The sequence below is a fragment of the Sinocyclocheilus rhinocerous genome, unplaced genomic scaffold (assembly GCF_001515625.1).
Source record: "Sinocyclocheilus rhinocerous isolate Xijiao unplaced genomic scaffold, SAMN03320098_v1.1 scaffold507, whole genome shotgun sequence".
NCBI classification, from domain to species: Eukaryota; Metazoa; Chordata; class Actinopteri; order Cypriniformes; family Cyprinidae; genus Sinocyclocheilus; species Sinocyclocheilus rhinocerous.
In genome coordinates this window covers 1,025,459-1,042,536 of record NW_015649561.1, presented here as the reverse complement: position 1 = coordinate 1,042,536, position 17,078 = coordinate 1,025,459, and the positions used below count along the sequence as shown (strand labels likewise).

Below are 17,078 nucleotides of genomic sequence, written 5' to 3'. Positions count from 1 at the left end.
TTATGCTACTGCAAGATTAATCTGATAATAGATGAACGACATACAATACAGTTTATGTCACTAGCACTAGTTGTATAACTAACATCTATTGTCCCATTAAATAGCTTTAAATGTTTATAAATAAGGCATTTGCACAACGTAGAACGTCCCAGGTTGTCATCTATAATTACGACAAGACATGAACGCGCTATTTGACATTAGCATGTTGCTAAGCTAACAACATGTTTACTCTGGTAAACATTGCAATGCATAGCACTCACAAATATTGCACAGCATAGCTTTTACCTTAAAGGGTTAGTTCACCCAAAAATGAAAATTCTGTCATTAATTACTCACCTTCATGTCGCTCCAAACCTGTAAGACCTTTGTTCATCTTTGGAGCACAAATTAAGATATTTTTATGAAATCCGAGAGATTTCTGACCCTGCAGAGACAGCAATGCAACTGACACATTCAAGGCTCAGAAAGGTAGTAAAGACATCGTTAAAATAGTCCATGTGACATCAGTGGTTCAGCCGTAATGTTATGGAGCTACTACATTGCTGTCTATGTGGTAGATCAGAAAGCTCTCAGATTTCATCAAAAATATCTTCATTTGTGTTTCGAAGATGAACGAAGGTCTTATGGGTTTGGGACGACATGAGGGTGAGTAATTAATGACAGAATTTTAATTTTTGGGTGAACTGTCCCTTTAAGGTGTTAATTCTACTTCATCTGACCCTAAAAAATGATTTTTGTTGGTGTAAGCCAGTGAATTTGATTCGGTCATATTAAATATGTGTGACTTTTGTCAAACCAGTTAATTTAGAAATAGCCACATGAAGCATTCTTTTTACGGTGTGGGTAAATTAATCAGTTTTTATTTACACTGAACTACTTTGTGAATTAAATAAGTTTATTTATGTCAACACTTCTCTCAATTCACCTCGTCCATCATCTTGGATTTGTGTTTTCACTTCTCTCTGCAGTGCATCCCAGAATTGCCTTCTCCAAAGAGAATATATTACAGTTTGGCAAAAAAAAAAGGCATTTCAGGATATTCAATCATAATTGAAATGCCGACATTTAGTTATGCTCCCTTAAAATCGTTCCTCTGTAGGCAGCAAACCCAGTTTTGTAACAGAACATCTGTCATATATCCAGTGAGATAAACATAATCTACACACCGAATAGTTCCGTAAGACTCTCATTGATAATGCTCATCGATTTTGCGAAGGTTTCAGCTATTCAACACGCCCATTATCTCCATTTACTATTTACAATTTCCATTTTCCCCCAACGCTCCTCGTCAGCATGTCGTGACCCACGCGGGCCACACTCTAGGGAGCGTTGAAGTGTGTGTTCGTCGGAGCTCATCACAGCGTGTGACTGGTTCGTGGTCAGGGGTGATGGGCACACGCCGCTGGATGAAATGAATACTCAGAGAAGCGTAATGAATAACAAAACCACCGCAATAATGTCAAATTATACTGGCTCACACATTTCAGCCCCACAGACACACTCTCTGCGAGGCTCACGAGAGGTTAGGAACACGTCTGCATGATCTGAATAAATGTGGTGCATAGAAGAAGAAGCTGCGACCCCACCCCCTTTTCTCTTTTTAATTTCCTCATATCACCGCATGATTGACAGTTTCCACAGCAATGGGGGTCCCTAGAGGGCCAGTGTTGGCGGATGAGCTCGGTTACCTCAGCACAGCATTATTAAAGCGATAACAGGGTGATTCCTGCTTCTAAGAGACGCAGCCTGTCTCGCTCACTCCCTTTTTTCTGTCTGATTAAAAAAGGATAGAGCAATACCATGCATGCACATTCACAGACTTATTTCATCTCAAACTCGAGTTTCTAAATGCGGGATAGCAAAAAAAACGACTTTATGTATATAAATTATATATACATTTTATAAATTTATATATACATATATTATGTATATATTATGTAATACAGTATATTACAGATAGACATGTATAGACAGAGATCCGGCCCTCAGTTGTCCTCCTGACACCAATATAACATCGACACCGCTTTTCTAGCCATGCCTCGGCCAAAATGTACATGATTGCTGACTTGCTCTTATATTATAGATATACATGTGTATATACAGAGACCCGGTCCTTAGATATTCTCCTGACACCAATAAAACATTGACGCCACTTGTGTGTGTGGTTGAGCGGAGCTCCCAGGGGTGAGCGGATGAGAGGAGGTGGGGTTAGAGGCACTACAGGTCCCGGCGAGATCCAGGATGGATGGACTCATAAACTTCAACACATGCTTTGGCCGCCAAGCGTTTCTCCCAGCGCCTTCCATGCCAATTTGTTTCCCTTAAAAGCGCCGGGCGAGGAGGAGACACGTGGCGTATATCTCTCCGCTTTATGGTGCGATTACAGTGTCTCCGCATACAGTGAGAGTAATACAGCTAAATCCTGCCTTGCCACAGAGGAGCTGAATAATGCCGTCAGCATGATGTTTTTATTGTTTTAATAATACGTGCATGCCACTGGGCGTCTACAAACGCACTGAATTATAAAGCAGCACAGTTTAAAGCAGGGTAATAGCTTTTGCTGGGATGTTAAAAAATTAAATAAATAAATGCGGATTGGAAAAGTGGTGGATTTAGTGCAAGCAAATCAGGTGAAATCGCACTTCATCAGTCATTTTCATTCCCCCTAAGGTTTTTTCTATTCTTCTTTGTCTAGATTATCATTGCCAGTATTATGTGTGGCTACAACCAAGCTGACTGGACTGAGCTGGCAAAGATGGCTGAGGTAAGCTGCCATTCCTTGTGTGTTTGTGTTTGGCAAGTTTGCTCTGTTTGCTCCTTACACGTCTCCCAACTTCAGAGATTAATCAGGCTTATTGGAAGCATGAAAAGTAAATTAAACATGAATCTGTGAAATTAGTTAATGTTCTGAAGATCTTGTTCTTCATGATATCCATTTCATTTACATGTTTGAAAGTCTGTTAATGTGAAGGGTTTTTTTTTCCTCGGCATATCACAAAAAGAAGCATTTGTTTATCACACGCATTCTCAACACAGTGACAAACACAGTCACATCCATATTCATAGTGTAAAGCCTCATTGGTTCTGTGGAAAGAGGCTTTTACATTAAATTTGCATTAGATACTGTATCATTGGATTTCAGCCTTTCGGGTGACACAAGCCAACTGTGCTCACAAACTGTGAATGAGAAGTTGTAAAACTTTATAAAATGTATGTTTGCCATAGCCGGAACAAACCCTCTTCCTCTATCATAACCACAATGACCCTGACAGACTAAGTGTGCTTTTCTTTGTCAAATGGCCAAACAAAGGCTTGATAATTCAGCCAAATATGAACATTGTTCATCAATTACCCACTTCATATTGGCGTTTCTTGCTTGTGTAACACAAAAGGAAAAATGTTGAAGAATACTTGCCACTCTTTTCCACACCATCAAAGTAAATGAGAATCCAGGCTGTGCAAATTGACCATAATATAATTTCTGTCATGTCGTCTTGGAGAGTTTATGGTAGTATACATGGCAAAGTTAATATGTTTGGTCTTGGCAGAATAGATCTTCTACACTGCTGCAGCTGAGCAAAGACAGAGACTTTCTATTGCCAATACATCCAGAAACCTGCTGCTGTGAGCATGTAAGAAATACTGCTGCTGCACATATAACATGAAATAACCCTCGTATATATCATATATGAAATTACCCCATAGCAGATCTAAACAGGTGGAGCTGGGGAAGGTGGAGGGTTTCTGAAGCGTGCTGCAACTGCTGGCCAGCAAGCACTGGCCAAGTATTTAAATGTTAAGCAGCAAGCTCATTGGCTGCTGATGCACCTAGAACCAATTGGCTGTGCCATGTGAATAATGATGTGATTATGTCAGACTGAGTTAGAACCTATCAACCTGTGCCATGCATCTAGAGTTTCATGACAGAACTTTGTATATAATATACCAGTTAAAAATTATTAAAGTAAGATTTTTATTGTTGAATTTGCACTCAAGTCTTCAATGTCACTTAATTCTTTAGAAATCATTCTAATATGCTGATTTGGTGCTCAAGAAATATTTCTGTTAAAAACAGTCACTTCATATTTTTGTGAAAACCGTGATACACTGTTTTACTGCCCATTTTTGATTAACTTAATGCATCTTTGCTAAACAAAAGCATTAATTTCGTCCAAAAATTAAATACAAATTTTGAATGAGAATAAAATAGAACATAATCGAACATATGTAATATGTATGTCTTTCTTCACCTTTAACTGAATAGACCTGCAGTCTGGACCTCCAATTTAAAACCACTAGTATGAACTACTTTTATGATACTTTATAGTACGTTTTTTCCTAAATAACAACAAAGACGGATGAAGAGAAACCATACAGGTTTCAAATAGGATGAGTAAATGACAGTTTTTATTTTTGAGTCAACCATGCCTCTAAACCCCCAAACAGTTTTTGACAAATTCTGTCCTAACAAGGTAAGACTGAAGCACCTCTTCCTAAAATTCACAAATGCAGGAGAGCTGCATGTTTAACGTATACTTGAAGGTTTCTGCAGACTGACGTTATTGCATCCGACGTAAGTGTGTGTGTGTTCTCTGAGGTGTTATAATTCCCGCTGGATCTGTTTCGTTCTGTATGTAAACAACCGGTGCTGATTTAGACAGGACGTACAGTATGTAAATGCGGACAGGACCCTGCCATCACTAACACTTACTGCTGCTGGTGCTCTAATTGAGGTGTCGTACGCTCTCGTACCTTTCAGTTTATCTCCTCAACGCCCTCACACACTCACTCACACACACAAATGCCCTCAGCGAACCCACACACATGTACGTTTACATTGAGAAAACCCAGGAGAAGATTTGGCTCGTGCAGCGAGGAGGCTGGCGTGACAGTGAGCTTCAAGACCAATGAGGAAGACATGTTTGTGAGGGAGTTTAGTGGGAAGTTTCGTGTACAATCATGTCAAGTCATTCAACTTTAGTATCGTTATGACAATCTTCTTCCTCCTCAACATGCCTGTGATATAATACACATTACAAAACAACCCACACTATGGTCCTGTTTACACCTGATATTAAGGGCTGTCAATTGAATAATATATAATGATGTAATAATTATACAGTGTACCAAACAATAATGGTACGAAACGTCTTTCTTTTTAAAGTACTTATAAAGTAAAAGACTATTATGAATCGATTTTTTTTTTTTACGAATCAAGAGCATACAGTGCGACCAGTGGAATTTGATTCCCAAAATGAATGTCTGTTATGAACTGATTCTTTTTAGTGAATCAAAAACATACTGTTCAGTGCAAAGAGTATAGTGAAACAAATGAATAAACCGGTGAATTGGATCTTTGAATGAATAGTCTATGGCTTGAATCAGTCTGAAACACTGCTCTGTATAAATGTAGCTTTTCTGAATTTATGACCATATACATTACCATTCAAAATGTTGGGGTCAGTCGGATTTTTTTTTGTTTAGTTTTTTTTTTAAAGAGATTCAAATTTTTATTTATCAAGGATACATTACATTGATCAAAAATATTCCATTTCAAATAAATGCTGTTCTTCGAACTTTCTATTCATCAGAGAATCCTGGAAAAAAAATGTTTCCACAAAAATATTAAGCAGCATAACAGTTTTCATCATGATTAGTAATAAAACATGTTTTGAACAGAAAATCAGCATATTTGAAAGATTTCTGAAAGATCATGTGACACTGAAGACTGGAGTAATAATGCTGAAAACTTTGGATCACAGGAATAAATTATATTTAAAATGTAAAAAAAAAAAAAAAAGGATTAAAATAGGAAATGGATATTTTGAGATTGAATATCATTTCATAATATTACTGCTTTTACAACAAAAATAAATAAATAATAATATAAATAAAAGATCAAATAAATGCAGTCATGGTGAGAGTCATCTTATGATATGATTCACTGAAGAAGGCTTGCTGCCGAAAAGTTTGTTGTTTGCTCTGTTGCAAAATTAACATAAATTGAAAGTGAATAAGAAGATTAAGCGAGTGCGGATCCCTTACTAGAATATGATGTTGCAAAAACATAAAAAAATAAAATCTTACCAACCCCCCCTGGACTCAAGCTTTTAGGCATTTGAATCAGAATTTTGATGCGTCATGCTTTGCTTTAATTAATCTTTCAAAGACACAGAAGATATGAGAGCAGTCTTTCTGTGGCGATGAAGCCTCGCATATTCTTGCTTTAGCTGAGAAGGGTCCGAGAAATTTCTTAATGCCGATCATTAATTCATTCATTAAAGAAGTGCACAGTGTTAAAGGTCCCAACAGAATTGTCTATCAAAGGTGCTTTGACGTAGCTATGAGCTGGATTGGGCCGGGCAGCGTGGCTTTGATCACACTGGAGTGGTTAGTTCTTGTCAAAGTTAGTGTCAAGTCTGATCAGTGTTTGTGTTGAGGCCTCTGGCTGTCTAATGGAGCGTATCCAGACTCACTCTGTCTCACTCACTCACACACACACACACACACACACACACAAATATCATTTTTCGGAGTCCTGCAGGTAAGTCACAGCTCAAAGCCTGGGCCATATGGAAAGACTGAAATCATCTAGGCTTACAAATGGAAATCTACTATACATGCAAGTACTTATCTTCGTCTTGACAAGCGCAACAGTTGGCTTTTGTTTCCTGTTCAAGTGCGGCGCTTTGATGTGATGCACTTTTTACTATTTCTGGATAAGAGGTCATCAGCTTTGAAGTTTTCTGTTGTATTAGGTACATGAAAGCTCTTTCTTATAACACACAGGTGATGCTCTTGTTTTCGTTTCGCCATTGTTAGGATTCACAAATAGAATTACTTAAATTCTGTCCAATATTTCCGTAATTCGCAGGTGGAAAACTCAGAAAGGGGCTGAATGTTAAGGTGCATTGTGTATAAATATCATCTGTCCTTGGTTGCGACTCTCCTTGTTGAGTCCACCAGCCTCTGGAAACACAAGAACGGTTCATCAGGGGCTTTATAAATTTGGTTTCGGTGGCCATGCAGCTGCATACAAATCTAAGATCACCACAGAGCAAAGGCAAGCATCAGCTGGAGTGGTGAAGAGCTCGTCACTATCGGGCTCAGCAGCGGTGGAAATACATTCTCTGATTAATCACTCACTCTTCACCATCTGGCAGTCTGACAAACGGATCTCAGACTGACGTGAGAATCTGAATCTGACAGAGAGGGCTACCCACATTCCCAACCTTCCACGCATGCATATTGCCAGCTGTAAAGTTTGATGGAGGTGGAATAAGAATAGTGTAGGGCTTTCACGGTCATGTTAGTTTTTCCCTTTAGGGAAGTTATAACACATTGACACACACAAGAATTTAATAGTAAGGATGCATTAAATTTATATTTATTATGTTACAAAAAATTATATTTCAAATAAATTCTGTTCATCAAAAAATACTGAAAAAAGTATTACATTTCCACAAAAATATTAAGCAGCACAACTGTTTTTTAACATTAATAAGAAATAAGAAATTAGCTTTGCCATTACAGGAATAAATTGCACTTAATATTTTAAAAATATTAATTCACAACATTATTGTTTTTACTATATTTTTGATCAAATAAATGTAGCCTTGGTGAGCGAATTTTCATAAACATTAAAAACTTCACACAAAAGAAAGAAAGAAAGAAATACTTTGTAGTATGCCGTAGAATGCTTTAATCTGATTGGTTGACGAATGTTCAAAGGCAGGGGTGCCCAAACTCAGTCCTGGAGGGCCGGTGTCCTGCAGAGTTTAGCTCCAACTTGCCTCAACACACCTGCCGGGAAGTTTCTAGTATGCCTAGTAAGGCCTTGATTAGCTGCTTCAGGTGTGTTTAATTAGGGTTGGAGCTAAACTCTGCAGGACACCGGCCCTCCAGGACCGAGTTTGGGCACCCCTGTTCTAATGTGTGCAATTATTTTCAGGGAAACTCACGGCTAAAGTAGTTCCAGGATGGTCTTGGCCATATTACATGTCCATATCACTTCGCCAAATGATTTCAGTTATTTCAAAGGCCCTTACAGCCTAAAACAGTAGAGGAACCAAAACCCACAAATACATTGACCAAGCAAAAAAATCTAGTAAACAACAACAAATTATTTCCATGTTTTTGCCACAAAATTATATTTTATTATGTACAGAAAACACACTCTATTTCTCCCGCTGTCTTTCCCTTACAAAGCACACACATACAATATGTACACACACACACACACACACACACTTATACAGTACAGATCCACAGTCACACACACACGGAAACATACATGTGTGCAGAAATGTGTTGTCAGCGTTACTCTTGATGATTTTATCGGTAAAATAGTTTAGCAATTCAAAAGCAACCTGTCATTTCTCACTAACGAGGTAATAACGGAATTCATACATGCTTAATCTCTCTTTCTTTCTCTCTCTCTTTCTCTATCTCTCTCATTAACTGCAATAATGACTGCATTACTATCAATTATATATTACTATATCATTATACTATCAATGGCTCAAGCCTCCGTTACTAGGTCTAAAATGACATTTTAGAATTAGCAACGGAGGCGTGGGATGAGATGCGTAAGAAATTAATCCTACTCACAGGAGCGTTTTAAGGGCAAAAACTTAACGGATGTCTTGACATCATCTAAACAATATATTGAGGTGTGTAGAAGCGAACCCTAGTAGAAGCGGAATAATTGACTCCGTTGAATTATTAGAAAACAACGCACACTCCGCTTCGCATCGTGGACGCATCACCACCTCAGGTGTGCATTATTTTCTAATAATTCAACAGCCCGTCATCAGTTGTGACCCTGGACCACAAAACTAGTCTTAAGTTGCATGGGTATATTTGTAGCAATAGCCAACAATATGTATGGTTCAAAATTATAGATTTTTCTTTTATGCCAAATATCATTAGGGTATTAAGTAAACGTCATGTTCCATGAAGATATTTTCTAAATTTCCTACAGTAAATATATCAAAACTTAATTTTTCATTAGTAATATGCATTGCTAAGAGCTTCATTTGGACAATTTTAAAGGCGATTTTTCTCAATATTTAGATTTTTTGCACCCTCAGATTCCAGATATTCAAATAGCTGTATCTATAGTCCTATCCTAACAAACCATACATCAATGGAAAGCTTATTTATTCAGCTTTCAGATGATGTATAAATCTCAATTTCAAAAAATTGACCCTTATGAGTGGTTTTGTGGTCCAGGGTCACAATTATTCCTTATATATAAAATGTAAAATTATGTAATTTTACAATATAAAATTACTTTTAAAAAAAAATCAAGTAACGAGTAATATTATTTAATTAAGGTTTGGTTTAAGGTTATTGCATGTAATTATGCGTAATGTATTGTTATTACTATAGTAAGTACATGTAACATGTAAAAGACAAAAATAAAGTGTTACATTTAAAGTGGTCCTGTTATGCTCTTTTACCGTTTTAAGTCTTGATTTTGTTTTGGGGGTGTACTAGAACATGCTCTCATGCTTGGTGGTTCGAAAAACACATTATTTTTCACATAATTTACATTATTACAATACCTTTCTCCCCAGCCTGGCACAAACGGCTCGATTAGTTCCGGGTTTGATAAAGGCCCGCCTTACGAAAAACGAAGTGTGTTGTGATTGGTTAGCTGTCACAGTGTGTTGTGATTGGTGAACAGCTTAGATGGTGTTTCAGTACTGCCACGCCCCTTGCCAAAGCAGCAAGTTCCGTCTGCTCTGTTATAGTTAAGGATGGCGTCAATATTGCCATATCAATTTGAGTCAGATTCAGACCCCGAGAATATTGGACAAGAGGATCGCGCAGAACCATTGCACACACAGATATTGCAATACATATTAGAGTGGTAACAAAAAAATATATATTTTTTTAGCTAAATCGCGTTTTAGATACGATGTCAACAACCGCTTAAAAATAACTGCATTTACTATGTACAGATAAGTGCAACGGTAATATGTATTATGTTTATTGTTCTTTAATTCTAACATTATAACATGAATTGCATTTGAAACTGTTCTACAGTTGAATTATTCCTATGTGTAGTAACTGCGTCAAAATGCCCAGCGAGGTAGAAAACATCTGCTGCAAGGAAATTCAAAAGGCACGGGGGTGAAAAAAAACAGCATTTCTTCATGGCGAAAACTTGACGCTACAGCAGCACTTCTTCGTCGTCTTGCCTGATGCACTCAACCAAGCGTTCTAACCACGACCTCGCCCCTCCCCACCCCCCAACCATTCGAATTTCCGTAGGCGGGAATTATTTTAATGATATTCTAAAGGGCCGCTTTGTGACATCACAAAACCCGGAAAACGACGATGTAGTTTAAACGAGCCGTACGTTGTAGTTCTTGAAAAGGGATTTTAAAAAAAAAAACGAAATATCTCACTTTGGAGTGGACTTTGAGATTTTTAACTTTGTAGATCTTTTTTTGACTAAAATTCAAAAAGTGAAAAAGCATAATAGGACTCCTTTAATGGGCGCAGATTAAATGTATACAAATGTTTTTTGTTTTTTTTCTTCATTCAAAATTTATATCGCCCAACATCAGTTCTGACCCCAGTAATGCTCATGTGGATGCAGGAAGGAAACAAATTCCAGCGTTTACTGGAAACCCTTCCCAGAAGATTGTGTTATTGCAGTACGGACCAACCTCATATTATTCTCCATCTTTTGTGGAATGAAATGTTCACAAAGTAGATGTCATCATATTTTTGGCCATATAAAATATTGTGCACCTTATACCAGCACACCTTGGAGTAGATTTGCACAGTTCTGTCTCCTGCCTGCCTTGTCTGTCATTTTGTGTCTCTCAAACCCAGCCAAAGCACTCGCTCACTCGCTCTCTCTCTCACTTGCTATCCCTCTCTCCCTCTCTTTCTTTTTTTCTCTCCTCTCTAATGGCTGTCAGGCTTTAGGAAAGCCATGGCTGTGTGTCTGAAGCAGCAGGTTTGTAGGGTGTGTAGCGGAGAAATCGTTCTGGCTCTCCCCATTTCAGTGCGGTTCAGAACGGCCGCTAGAGAGTAATTGCCTGTTGAATGCTTTCCCACTTCCAGCACCCTCGCTCACTCACCCGCTCCCCATCCACCTGTGCTACCTTTTTTCTGCTTCCCTTTTTTATAAGACGACTCTGTGACAGCTTTGACATGTCAAAGAGTTCTTCTGGGTCTATTTTAAGAACACCATTTTATACTTTTTGAATGCTTGGAAGTGCTCAGGGTGTTTTTTCTTTTTGTTACAGATTTGACTTTTTTTCTTTTTTGTGCAGCTTCTGGGAGGCTGTTTTACATACACTGGCCCCAAAAACTATTTGGACATCTTAATATATTAAAGATCTGTTTATTTCAGTGCAAAATATCAAACCAAGTGGCACAGGCTCAGCACAGCACTTTTTTTTTTTTTACGTCTTGATTTTAATGACATAGTTATGTTTTTTTTAGAGATATATTTTATCAGTTTAAAATGAAAAATCATGTATGACACACGACTGAACTGCTATTTTATTGGATGTGCATATTACATTTAAACTTGGCCACATAAATACAAAATGGATATAAATGAATCTACTGTTCCTGGGTTATATGGAAATAGATAACTATAATAAGAACTCTCTTCACCTAATATGGCAATTATTGTTTGAGTTTCGTGATTGCTGCATCGATATGTCTTATCCATGATTGCATAATGCTTACGTATTTGGCTGAATCTCATCTTGCATGCACCTTAAACCACCTCCTGAGCTTGTTTGAGTGATTGGAGCATTATCAGTTTCAAATGCATCTTGTAGGGCATTTACACCTGGTCTTGTCATGGTCAAATAGCAATCTGATGTGTAAAAATGCATGAAGTGACCATGTGTCTTTTATATGAGATATTTCTGCTTTGGATTTGTTTATCTGTAAATGTAATTTTGCAGTGCAACTATTCTTGCACATACTTAATTACACAAGTGACTTCATGTTCATGGTGTTTTACCTCATTCTTTTGCTTAATAGGACTCTAAAGCTGATGCTCTGGAGCTGAACCTGTCCTGTCCTCATGGCATGGGGGAGAGAGGTATGGGACTGGCCTGTGGACAGGTAAGACAACATTTAAAAAGCACTGCTGAAAAACTCACTCCTGATTTCAAAAATCATAATTTGCAGACCCTTATGTTGTTTCAAACCCGTGTGATTTTCTTTCCTGTGCAAAACACAAAATGAGAGAAATTAAAGCCTGTTTTCCACCCTTTTTCTATGCAATTACCCTGAACAGGGACCAAAGCTTTTAAGCTTCAGTAAAGACCATAAAAGTGTGAAACAGACAGAAATTCAAGTCATTATTCTTTAACTATCTTGACTATGAATGAATGAATGATGCATTTATAGAATGAACCCCTCTTTTTACCTTTTAAATAACTTAGAGCTGAAGGTTGATATTAGGGCGGCACAATATGGGATAATTATAATTGTTGTTGCTGTTGTTGTTGTTGTTATTGTTATTATTAAATAAAGATATAAAATAAGAAATATTGCCTGTAATATTTCTTTAATGTTAAGTCCACTGATAGAGAGTTGCGTTGAGAACCCATGTGCAGTTTACTGAACAAAATACAAAAAATAAATAAATAAAATGACATAAACTGGAGCACTAGATTTTGACTATAAACAGGCTTAACAAAACTCCCCAACAGAAGGTTACAATAACAAAGCTAAGAGACTATAGAAACATGAGGGCTATATATAGATTTTCCTGAAAATGCTCAAGATAATTAACCAATGACAAGACAGAACTGAGAAACTCCTGACAAGACAAACCAATGAAAACAAACAAACAAAGGAAACACATGGCCAGATCACATGAGGGACAAAAGGAGTCACATTACATAAAACAGGAAGTAAGTAAAAGTAAGTACAATTTTATTTATATAGCACTTTTAAAGCTACAACGCACAAAGTGCTTTACACAATATAAAAACACAATCATAAAAGATTGTGAAGAGCTCACAATCTATATAGATTGTGAACATTTATGAAGAACTATACACAATATATGATGAAGCAAAAAAGCCATAATATTGGCAATATGCAAAATAAGACAAAAACATGAACATAAATAAAACCTAGAACATACATGACAATTTCACTCAAAAATAAATGAATAAATAGTAATAGTAATAGTCTTAATTTTGTATTTTTTTACAAGCTGCTTGCATGTAAAATAACACATTGCCGCACCGCACTCTGAAACACACAGCACATATATTTCAATCATGACAACTCTCTGAAGATTTTAGCATGGTGATGGATATGACAATGTTAATGTATTTGGTCTTGGCGGAATAGATCTGCTACGCTGCTGCTGCTGTTGGTTATTGCTGTAGTTGTAGATTATTGCTGCTGCTGCAAGCAAGTACAGGAACTTGCTACTGCCAATGCATATGGCGATACGGTGCTGTGAGTATTTAAGACATACTGCTGCTGCACAAATAGCATATAAAATAACCCGTAGCAGATCTACACAGGTGTAGCTGGGGAAGGTGGAGGATTTCAGAGAAACTCTGAAAGCGCGCTGCAAAATGTGCAACATGAACCAATCAGCTTGTGCCAAGTCGTTTAACTCTCTGAACATCATCAGTTACGTGAACAACCCGTCAGCCTGCGCCATCTAGAGTTTCATGACTGAACTATACACAAATTTATAATTTGACTTGGAATATAGCACAAGATTGTGCTTTTGCTTCAAAAGCTTAGTTTCCACTTCATCATAGCTATATAGACAATAAAGTTCAGCATAGTCCTCATAATTTCACCTTTTGTATTCCAAGTAAGCAAGAAAGTCATATTCCGGAAGACGGGACAGAAGGTGAATCTGGAAATGGCATAAGTTAGACTCAGACTCGGGTCACCTGCACATCACCCGCCCCACCACATCTTCGCTGCCAAGCTGTGATTTTTTTTTCTGCCGGGAGATCCTATAAGCTTCACAAGACATTCAAATGCAGAATAAATGGGCAGAGCAGGTCAGGAGGCATCTAATGGTACCCTATTCCTCTCCAGCTCCCTTCAGCTTCGTTATGGTTGTGAGGGAAGCGGGAGCTGTTTCCCCCCTCAAACAGGACACAAAGCCATTGTGCTCCTGCAGAGGCTCTAAACGAGCCCTGCGCTACCTCTCTCTCTCTCACACACACACACACACACACACACATATGAAGCTAATCACAGCCTGCTGCCTCCTGGCAGCTAACCTCTGTGTGAACTAACGCAAGGCAATATCATTTAATCACACTGTTTGCCACACGCTCTCTTGTGCTCTCTCTGTGGCTGGCTTTCTCTGTCTGTCTGTCTCTGTCTGTCTTTGCTTCCTATTTATTTTTCCCCGTCTTTCAGTCTGGATCACCCCCTCTGCTCCCCCCATCTGTATGTTTCTGTCTCTCCCCCTTATACTGTAGGGAACAGGGGGAGGTCTCGTTGATTGTATGAGAATAAGTAGGAAATTGTGCACCGGTACAAAAATGTATGATTGCAGCCACATACTGTTGGGTATTTAATCAGGGAGTGTGGCCCTCTCTCTGAACCCTGGAGTGTACGGCACACTGGGCTAATGCAGCTCTATCTGGACACAGCGCTGTCGGCGGGAAAACTCATTTAAATTTTACAAAGACAGAAATCAACTCGCAAAGATGTAAACATGCTAATGTTAAACCGTTTCTTTCTCTGAGCGCCAATGCGGGAGAACTTCAGGAATCTTAAGCGAGGCATTGTTTCGGTTCAGGCGTTGCTGGATTTCTCTTTTTATCTGAACTACATTTTGTTCTGTACTAGAGTCTGTTTATGATTAATGCCAAATGTTTGTGCTACAGCTTTGAGTTACTGTGGTTGTGATGTGTTTATCACTGATTTTTCAGACATGGGACAAAACATGCTCAAATTTTCATGCTATTAGTTTTAAAATAGCAACATTTGCACTCTAATTAATCAGAGATGATCACTAGAATGTTCTTAATACAAATGTACCATATTTGAGTTCCTTTTTATTTTATTTTTAAAATTATGATATTACATAAAAAATCACACCCTCTAAAACCACTTGTCCTCAGACTTCATACAGACATATTTTTATAGGAGTATAATATAATATATAACTTAATACTTCATATTATATTATATTATATTATATTATATTATATTATATTATAAATATTATATCCTGGCACAAGGAAAAGCTTAATTCTAAAAACTGTAATAACATACATTGTATATTATACCTGCTTTTTGTCAACACCTTCAAATTTTTATGAAAAATGAAACCTGGCAACATGAAAGTCCTTTTCAATAATTGACCTGCTATGAAGTCAAGACTCTCTCTCTCTCTCTCTCTCTCTCTATATATATATACATACATACATATATTCAGTATAACTGTGTTGACTTCATAAGATGTAAGTAGCTTATATTTTCTCTCATAATGATGATTATGAGAGAATGATGATGACAAATAAGTTTTACAAATTTGTTTTGGATTTTTGATAATTTTGCATTACTAGTAGCAACACCAGAAAAACAAAATCAATGCTGCAAAATATAATTATTTTGTCAATGACATAACTTTTCTATCTCATTGCAGTTATATAATAGTTGGAGCTGAAAGGAAAAGGAAAGAACAAAAAGGAAAAGGAAGGAAAGGGCCAGGAAAATCAATTTTTTTATTAATCCTAAATAATTATTTGATACACATACTTCTACTTTTTCAGTTCTGTAGCCCGTTTTGAATCAGTGATATGAAAATCACCACAGCATCCGGAGATGAAGCAGCTGCTGTCCGTGGTTCTGAAAACAGACAACCCACAATCTGCAGGACAAAATACTTTCCCTCCCAGCTTGATTTATATTTATAGATCCTCCTTATGTGTGATATTGTCTGCGGTGGATGAGATAATGCACCCGTGCCTTACTTTACACCGCCTGTGCTGTGTTTCAGATGTGTTCAAGTCCTCAGCTTCATATATTACCACTTCAGAAGTGTAACATATTCATTGATCTTCCACTGCGCCTTCATGTGTATCAGCCCTTGTTTCAGAGTCTGACCAGAGTGTGTGTGCGCAGTGAGCGATCTCATACTCTGTCTCAATGCCCTCTACTCATGAGATTGATGCGTCTCATAAGTGTCCCAAACCTCGCCGGGACCTGTTCTTCCAGGATTTCGAGGGAAAGGGTTTCAGACACGTCTTGCCAAGGTGCCTCTCTTCCTGCATTCATATCACTGGCGAAGCATGAGCCCTGAGCTCGGAGCCTTGAAAGCCAAGCTTACAAACACTTGTCAGCCAGAGGCCTTTAATAAGCTGTCATAGGCCTTCCCAGCGCCGCTGAGCTCCCCTCTGTGAGGACATTAAGTTCTTACAAGCAGCATCTGTTTCAGGGCCAGGCACCTGCCTCTGGCCCTAGCGCTCCGCTAATGCTTTTCTACCTTCCCTTGACCACGCTCCCTGCTGTTAGCCACTATGTTTTAGCCTCGCCACCGGTGACCTACGCACAGATGGACACGCACACACACTTGCGCTCGCAGACATCTGCTGGCCAGCCTCCATTATGCTCCTGGAAATCTTAATGTGCTCTCAATCTCTTCTGCGAGCCTAAAGGTGGCGTTTTTTTCTCCTCACTCAAGCATTTCATTCCTCGGGGCACCCGGGTCCCATCTCCACCGACAGCTTGCACAGTTTTCCCTCTGTCTTTTGGGTTTTTCTAGCTTCTCTCTGTAGACCGGAGAACATTCTGGTTGCTACCCTCTGACAAGATTTAGTGTGTGTGTGGTTTTCCAGCCTTGTTATAAATGCTCGCTGCCCACATCCCTCCCACGGCCCATACTGGTGGCTATTTTCCTCCAATGCACCACATATCATCCCCTCATGTTCCTCAGCACAAAAGAAACTCGTTCAGACTGAAGATCTCCACCTTGAAAAGCATTGGAGTTTCTCATGTCATGTCAGCGTCCACCGGTTTCCTGTGTTTAGGCGGCAAAATCTCAAGACAGAAACAATAGCTCGAGGGTAAGAGCCACAATAAAGTTTCTC

The 17,078-nt window shown here is 38.3% G+C and overlaps 1 protein-coding gene across 1 annotated transcript in view; it reads left to right on the top strand.

Annotated features, from left to right (window-relative positions):
- Positions 1-17,078, top strand: part of LOC107710600 (dihydropyrimidine dehydrogenase [NADP(+)]) — a 135,298-nt gene that overhangs the window by 75,311 nt on the left and 42,909 nt on the right. Inside the window, exons 14-15 of the mRNA XM_016515412.1 lie at positions 2,696-2,764; positions 12,025-12,108. Of these exons, the coding sequence (XP_016370898.1) occupies positions 2,696-2,764; positions 12,025-12,108 (153 nt within the window). The remainder of the gene's footprint in view (positions 1-2,695; positions 2,765-12,024; positions 12,109-17,078) is intronic.